The 8,658-nt window shown below is 30.6% G+C and overlaps 2 protein-coding genes across 2 annotated transcripts in view; both read left to right on the top strand.

Annotated features, from left to right (window-relative positions):
- Nucleotides 1–252: 252 nt before the first annotated feature.
- Nucleotides 253–4,369, top strand: LOC105135328 (GDSL esterase/lipase LTL1-like). The gene is made up of 5 exons (XM_011040148.1): nucleotides 253–764; nucleotides 875–1,002; nucleotides 1,231–1,473; nucleotides 2,161–2,413; nucleotides 4,026–4,369. The coding sequence occupies exons 1-5, from the start codon at nucleotides 515–517 to the stop codon at nucleotides 4,256–4,258; spliced, it is 1,107 nt and encodes a 368-aa protein (XP_011038450.1). The 5' UTR covers nucleotides 253–514; the 3' UTR covers nucleotides 4,259–4,369.
- Nucleotides 4,370–7,931: 3,562 nt separating this feature from the next.
- Nucleotides 7,932–8,658, top strand: part of LOC105135419 (GDSL esterase/lipase At5g33370-like) — a 14,489-nt gene continuing 13,762 nt past the window's right edge. Inside the window, exon 1 of the mRNA XM_011040282.1 lies at nucleotides 7,932–8,024. Coding sequence (XP_011038584.1) covers nucleotides 7,932–8,024 — 93 coding nt within the window. The remainder of the gene's footprint in view (nucleotides 8,025–8,658) is intronic.

Here is an 8,658-nt window from a genome sequence, read left to right as displayed (position 1 = left end):
ACAGACCAATTAATCACTAGCTAGTTTCTCCGAGATCTCCAGAGGTCATAGAAGTTTTTGGAAATTCATTCATATAAATTTCTGTATTTGTTTATAAATGTTTTTTCAAAAATTGAAGTGCTTACACGTACTATTGATAAATAGTTGTATATATATTGAGCATCCAAACTCTAATTACCATTGCCAGCTCAACTATGTTGTCACTAAAATATGAAAATTAATGGACTGTGCAATAGCAAGTTGTCAAGCACGAGTGCTAGGCATGGTGGATAATTCCATCGCTCTGCTATATAGCAGACTGAAACAACTTGGACGTGCTAGCTTCGGTTTTTACAGCCGCCCTTATCTATCAGATGCTTGGTGGTTGAGCACGTCATTAATGTAGCATCGATCAATGGCTCATAACTTGAAGCGATGAACACTATTTATACCTAGCTTCATTCATCATTTACTTGCGCATCACAATAGTGTCCGGGCACCCATATAAAGAGCTGTGCTAGGGTTGCTTGGAAAAATGTCCAAGCATACCTCGCCATGTTTCATTTCTTTGCTAATTTTAGGGCTGGTAGCAACACTAGCAGGTGTTACTCCTCAAGTTGAGGCCAGGGCTTTCTTTGTTTTTGGTGATTCGTTAGTCGATAATGGAAACAATAATTACCTTGCAACCACTGCCCGAGCTGACGCACCACCGTATGGCGTCGATTATCCAACTCGTCGTGCTACTGGACGTTTCTCCAATGGCCTTAACATCCCTGACCTCATTAGTAGGGTTTTTTTTTTTTTTTTATCAATCTGATTTTTTATTGGATTGCGTGCATGCATATCATGTTATTCTCTTGCACTCTAGGTTAATGTCAATACTGTACATTACTAGGTGAGGCAATTGGCTCGGAACCCACATTGCCATACTTAGCTCCCGAGCTCAAGGGAGAAAAACTACTTGTTGGAGCCAACTTTGCCTCTGCTGGAATTGGAATTCTCAATGATACTGGAATTCAGTTTGTAAGTCCATTTTCAATTCGGATTCTTGATGTATCACGTAATTTTCAATACCTATTTATTGTTTACTTTCTATATTTTTTCGAATGTCTTCTTTCATCAAAAGGAAGACCATGACTTCTAAACTGAAGGATACCTGATATTAATTTAGTTTATATTGTGTGAATGAAAAAAACAAAAAACAAAATGTTCACATATCAAGCTTATTTGATCAATTATCCTACATTGCAGCTCAACATCATCCGAATCGGCCAACAATTGCAATTCTTTCAACAATACCAGCAAAGGGTCAGTGCACTTATTGGACCTGAGCAAGCTCAGCGACTGGTTAATGAAGCACTTGTCCTGATGACCCTAGGTGGCAATGACTTTGTTAACAACTACTACTTGGTGCCCTTTTCTGTAAGATCTCGCCAATTCGCCCTCCCTGATTATGTTGTCTATCTCATCTCCGAGTACCGCAAAATCCTAGTGGTAATTAATATATATGTTTTATATCCTTTTCTGGCCATGTTGATTATACTTTAAATATCTCATTTACTTCGTTTTTTTTTTTTTATCAAATTTATGGTGCAAAAATCAAACACTATAAAGAGATCATGAGGCCCTATAGTAACAAGTTCAAATAGCAGTATGTAGGAGCAAAATTGAAGTACCATATAGTTTTATAGAGACTAGTGTCGAATGTACAGAATGATTAGGCCCAAGCATTCAGCATCTCATCTGTGGGTTTTTTGTGGCTTAAATTCACCCACCAAGTACATTAATTTCCTTTTCATGAAGCCATGAAGCAAGATCAGTTTTTTCAAGAATTTGTGAAGCCGACAATGAGTTAGTTTATTGGTTAATTTGAGAAATGTTCTGCTGGTGATTGGGCCAATATTTAGCATTTGATGCTTTCTGACATGTTATTTAAAGCCTTTAAGGGCATTTTCATTGATAGATGATTTTCTCATTAAAGCCTTTTGGCCAGATCCATCTATACAGAATATATCTCTTACTCTCACGTTTACAGTCCAATTTAATTACTTGCTAGATAGCCATGAACATTACAACATTGCATGAATTGTTTCACCTACTGTAGAAAAGTTTCTTTGATGCTCTTATTTTGCGTTGAAATTATTCCTAACTACTAATATGATTTAATGTTTCACAATGCAGAGGGTATATGAATTGGGGGCACGTAGGATTTTGGTGACGGGGACCGGACCATTAGGTTGTGCTCCAGCAGAGAGGGCAACAAGGAGCAGAAATGGAGAATGTGCCGTTGAACTGCAGAGAGCAGCTGCCATGTTCAACCCACAACTTGTGCAAATGATAACTGAACTCAATAAGGAAATTGGATCGGATGTTTTTATTGCTACCAATGCTTATGATATGAACACGGATTTCGTTACTAATCCTCAGGCATATGGTAAGTCATCAAAATAAATATTACTCAAAAGCACAGGTTTATATACATAAATAATTGCAGATGCAGCAAACTTGTAGCAATAAGTTTAGGAGATCAAAAGGAAAACAACATTGATGGAAGGATCTGTATGGGACCATAAATAGTCAATGCCATATTGACATTAGGTATACAACCACTGTGCATAAAGACTCTAGTTTGATCCTTTTTTTATATATAATCTTTGATTTTATAAAAAATATGGCTATTTAGATACTAGCCATAAAAAAACATTGAAATGTAAAAAAAAAACAAAATAAATAAAAAATAATATCAATAAGTCTCACGTTATATTGTCTTAAATTTAATATAATCTGTATTGATTAGAACTAATAATTATAAAACTTCATCTAGTAAAAAAATGATGAAGAATCAAGTTAAAATAAAAATCAAAGATATGCACTATTTTTTTAGTGTATTTGTTTTTTAAATAACTTTTGTGGTTATAGTTTAAAAAGTAAGTTAAATAAAAGTGTGATTAAATGTGGTTAGTTAGATCTAAATACGTGTTTAGTAAAAATTATAGTTAAAGTTTATATGTAGCAAAAAATATGTATAAAATGTTTGGTTGTTGTTACTTTTTAATAGTATTTTTTACTTGGAAATGCATCAAAATAATTTTTTTATTTTTTAAAAATTATTTTTGATATTAGCGTATCAAAATAATCTTAAAATACAAAAAAATTAATTTACAGTGAAGAAAAAATTAAAAAAAATAATTTTAAAAAAATACTCTTGAAATAAAAAAATAAATAAAATTTTATGAAACTTATTTAAAAAAATATATAAAAATTGTTTCAGCAAAAATTCATTTTAAATTCAATTTTCTAATAAACTCTATAATATAAAACGCAATTTAATATATTAACAAACATCTAATTATATTTTTTACACGGCAAACACAATTACAACAACTAAACATACGGACACTACAAGACAACAAGACTAGCCACAGTTTGGTCCCTCGCACTGCACACAATTTATTGATACTGCAGAGAAGGAAATGGTTCACATTACTTTTATTTGTAACCATTTATTGACGTGCAATGTTGTCTATATATATAGTCTCGGACCAACTTCATAAGCAATTAATATCTATATATAACCATCTAGTAGTAGTTGACCTAGTGATCAAAATTTAAGATAAAAAAATTTGCTTTCATGTGATTTTTAAGTTTGAACCCATTATTATTAATATAATAGTTATTAAAAAAATTTATAATTATTAATTTTAAAATTTATAAAATTAATTGAGATACACTAAGCTGATTTGAATATTTATGTTAATAAAAAAAATACATACATTGTATTTGTATTTTTCATGAAACAATAATTACAATATAAATTAGTTAACTAATTATTTCATTTCACTGGTCAAATGAGTAGTGGCTCAATTGTATTAGTATATTTCTTTCTTTTAAAAGGACTTGAGTTCAAATATTCATCTAAATACAAAGAAGAGAGGAAGAAAAAGAACAATTCATTTCACTGCTTAGTAATTGGATTTTAAAGAAGTTTGACTTGCAAGACTAAACCAATGAACATTACTGATGCTGGTTGGTATACATATACGCAGGATTTGTGACATCGCAGGTTGCATGCTGTGGACAAGGACGTTTTAATGGGATCGGATTGTGCACAATAGCTTCCAACTTGTGCCCTAACAGAGAAATCTTTGCATTTTGGGATCCATTCCATCCAACTGAGAGAGCTAACAGAATCATCGTTAGCACTATCGTGACTGGCGACACCAAGTATATGAACCCAATGAATCTCAGCACCATCATGGCTTTGGATTCTAGGGTTTAATTAATTATCGATACCACTACTGGCTAGTCCAGTTCTTATAATTGAACATTATGAACAATTATATTCTTCATTAATATTGTTTGCTCCTTGATTAGGTAAGGTTGGTGGGTTTGTTCAGAGTATTAATTAATGTTTTATATATCTGCCAAATTCATCATGTGTTAGCTGATAGGGTTGCGCATGTACTGCCCAGATCCCTCCTTAAAATAGTACGATGATGGAAGAATGATTTGCGATTTTGTATTGGTGTCAGAAACGTTTTGTGAGAAAGCAAACCACTAGTAATCTTGTGTTTCTTCCTGTTAATTGCACTAGAGCCATTGATAACTACCGAGATGGAAGTATAGTCTTTCAACTTCTCATGAATTTGACAGTATAGCATTATGCGGCTCTTTCAAACATCCGGGGAAAGAGGTCTCATGCATGTTATTGGACTTTAGAATACTAGCCATATGAAAAATTACATAAAATATTCTTAGTTAGAAGAATATTAAAGTAGGAATTATAAAAGTTTTAGATCATCATTACTATACCTATGTTCATTTGAGCCACGGAGTCCTAGGAATTGTTTTGCAGTTAAAAATGATCCGTTCATCAAAATGTTCCAAACAAAAAAGAAATCCAGCCCACAAGAACTAAAATAAACCAAAAGGTTCTGAAAAAGAAAACTGTAGTGGAAAATCACAAAAAAAAGAGGAAAAATCAATTGAAACAAAATGAAAAAGAGAAAACTAACCTATCATGAATAATAAAACTTTGTTAATTTTCCAAGCATGCATGAAAGAATGGAGTTGTTTGTGAGTCTTGTCTTTCTCTTCGATAAAGTTTCTTGATGAAAAAGATCATGGGTTAATTAGTCCAGTTATAGCGGATATTGGAAATGTAATAGAGTGTTTTCCATTTATAATAATATTTTTATTTATTTTTTAAAATCAATATATCAAAAAAAATTTAAAACATTAAAAAATAAATTTTAATAAAAAAAGTTAAAACTTACTCTAATATTCTCAAAATATATATTTAGAATTAGTACTACGATGAGAATAAAAGCTGAATGCACTCCAAATTATTTTTGAAAATCTTAAATTTCAATTTAAAATCTTTGCCAGGGTAATGATTTTAAACAATTATGATTACTAACAACAACAATATGCTTGTAAATATAAGGGAAAAGGATAAATTTGTGCCTAAACTATTATGTCTATCCAATTGAGTCCATCACCTATCAATTCTCGCAATTGAGTCCTCTACCTATTTTGATATTGCTTAATAACCTCCTTTGTCATTCTAAGAGCAACAGTTTTAAGACAAGACTGCTAAAATTGAAAACATTTATGAGTTACATGAAAATTTTCAAAGTCGTGTATTTGCTCCGAAGAAAGTAGTGTGCCTGACCAATGTAAGATTTTCAATGTAGTATACTTATTTCTTCAATCGAATCAGTTGGGTACATTAACTTGTTAGGTGGTTCTTAATTTGTCCATTATTTGATAATGGGGCAGTTGAACTCTGAACATCTAACACCATGGAAGAATTTTCCCTTTCCTTTCTTTTTTTTTCGCCATAGGTTCCCTCCTAACTTACATTAAACCATGTTAATAGTTTTATTATTATAATTTCTTTGCAACTTTTAAAAGATGTTTTCAATAAAATAATAATAATAATGTTTTACAATCAATATGTTAGTAATTTATTAGTTTACAATGCAATAACATGTTGTTGCTCAAATCAAAAACAATTTCAACATAAAAAAAGATTTTCAGGCCATTAAAACTATGTGATATTGTTGTAAAATTTGATCTAATGTTCAACTTAAAAATTATTTGATTTGATTTCAACTGATCCAACTTGACTCTTTATTTTGTTCGGATTTAAAATTAAATTATATAAGAATTATTATGATATGATCCTACAATATCCGATAAAAAACATGATTTGACTTTAAAAGATTTTATTTAAGAACCCGTCGATGTTTAACTCATATATATATATATATATTGTGGCTTAATCTGTTAAATTTGTAATCCGAATGAAGGACTTCACTGTGTTTTAAAACTTAAAAAACTATTTTTTATTTAATTATGGATAATAAAAACATATACTTGTAAAATTGAATACAAATCAAATGTTGAAATATTTATTTGAGAATATGATAATCTCATAAAAAATAAATCGATATAATTTATAAAAATAAATTCAAAATCAAGCTAATATTAAAAAAATTAAAAAAATAATAAAATTGATAAAAAGGGAAAGGGGGATGCAAAACACACACACAAGAGAAGTAAAAAAAAGAAAAAGAAAAATCTAGTGGTAGTCTTAACTACTCAAGCCAATATAGACTTTCACCATTCAAGAATCCTTTGGTATTAACCAACAGTGCTGGAGGCCTTTTAAATTTTGTTAGTGTAAAGAGTTCTCTCGTGAAAACTCGATGTCTCTCTTTTCTTTCTAGTACATGGAACTTAGATATAAAAATCGTGTACCCTAGTTTTCTATATAGTTAAGAAAAACTTCTTTTCTCAATTAATAAGAAAATTGAGATGTTCTGGAGTGATTTTCTCTTCATAACTTGGACAAAATCTATCCACATTATCTGCCAACCTCATGAAATAATCTTGTTAAATTATTTCTTTCATGTCCATATCACAAAATTTAGGATGGTCCAACAATAGAAATTGAACCACTAACATCAACATTTATTGCATTTACAGGAAGATGATATAGAGATGCTTTCAAAAATACAATGAAAAGGTATTTTTGAAAATTAAAAAACATTACACATATCACCCAATATATATCAATAACTCCCACGCATTCAAGAGTGTTACACACGCATACTTATTTTTTAATTATTTTTTTATTTAGTTAAATATAGAATTACCATGGATATTACTTTTTAATTAAAAAATTATTATAAAAAATCAAAAATACTTCTTCAACTTGGACACAGTGGCAAAGACAGGGTGGGGCTAGCAGAGCCCGACCCTTGTAGGGAATTTTTTTTCTAACTCTCTTCTTTGTAAATATTTTAAAAATAATTAAAAATTTAATTTGATGTTTTTAATTTTTAATTTGACCCCTTTAATTTTTCTTTCTTGCTCCGCCTGGACATAATTTGTTTTTACTTTAAAGATATTTTAGTTGTTTTAATATACTTTTTAATTATTTATTATTTTTTATATTTAATTAAATATCAAATTTTTCATCATCTTAAATTATAATAATGAGAAAAACCATTGATACTCCTACATGTCAGGTTTAAATTTTTTTATTCCAATAATATTTTAATCGTTTTATTGTGCACTTAACATAGAAATAGACTTATTTGTCCCCTCTCAACTTGAAAATAACAAATTAATCACGTTAAAAAAACTTTAATGTTCTTAAAAGCAGGTATTAAGGTTTTCTATGGAGAGTAAAAATTAGTGGTCTTGTTCCAGTAAACAATGTTCATGATTGTGCATATACAGTGATTTCCTAACAGGTTTTAGCTTTTTTTAATAGGACAAAAGCAAAATTTATTGAGGGTAAGTTCTTGCATGTCGTAAAAATATTCCAGCCCTACATATTTATGCTCCTCACGTGACAGTTTCATCTAAGATGTCCGATTGCTAATTTCCTCTTCCTTTTCTTTTTTTCTTGGAAAGAAACATAAAAAACAAGAGCAAAGATGAAAGGAATAGGGAAAAAGTTGCCTATTCGAGGGCTGAATAGCATAACTTTATCAGCATCAAAGAAGAAGGAGGCTACAATTGTTGCCGCTGTAATTGAAGGAATGAAAAGCTCACTGATCTCTTAAAAACAATCAACATGAGCTCAGAAAGACATATCCCTCTTGGCAAGTCATCGTGTCCGACTTCGTTGTATCAGTTGCTCCCACACTGTACTCACCAGATCCGGCTTAAGCTAATAACCACTTGTGCAATGGCCAAAGATCCCACTTAATAAAAGATTTCAAGAATAAATAAAATATGTTTGTTAATTATACTTTATAAAATGTATAATGACAAAATGAAGATTATCCAGGATCTCATTTGTCAAACATACATAAAAAATTAAAATTAAAATATTTGTAAAATATTTCATAACGTCATCTCATTTATAGTTTTTCTCAAAGCTTTCATGATCGTTCACCTTAAGACTCGATCTGATACTTACTTCAAGGAAATACAGGGTTAGGCAATTCTGCCCGTTTCGGGAGCTTATACCTTATTATTATGGAAAGAGGATAGTGCTTCTTTTTTTTATTGTCTTTAAGAGGTTGATTAGGTGGGGCGGTGCTTGAGGCTTCTCAGCCGCATCAGCTAGTCCATTCTCATAAATTTCAGGTATTAAACTTGAGAGCTAGAAAGAAAAAGGCAAAGTTTTTGTTTTTTGTTTTTTTTTTTTGAAGTGGA

This window comes from Populus euphratica, unplaced genomic scaffold (assembly GCF_000495115.2).
Source record: "Populus euphratica unplaced genomic scaffold, PopEup_1.0 scaffold64.1, whole genome shotgun sequence".
Taxonomy (NCBI): domain Eukaryota; kingdom Viridiplantae; phylum Streptophyta; class Magnoliopsida; order Malpighiales; family Salicaceae; genus Populus; species Populus euphratica.
The sequence above is the reverse complement of the archived record's forward strand: the minus strand, read 5'-3'. Positions and strand labels throughout refer to the sequence as shown.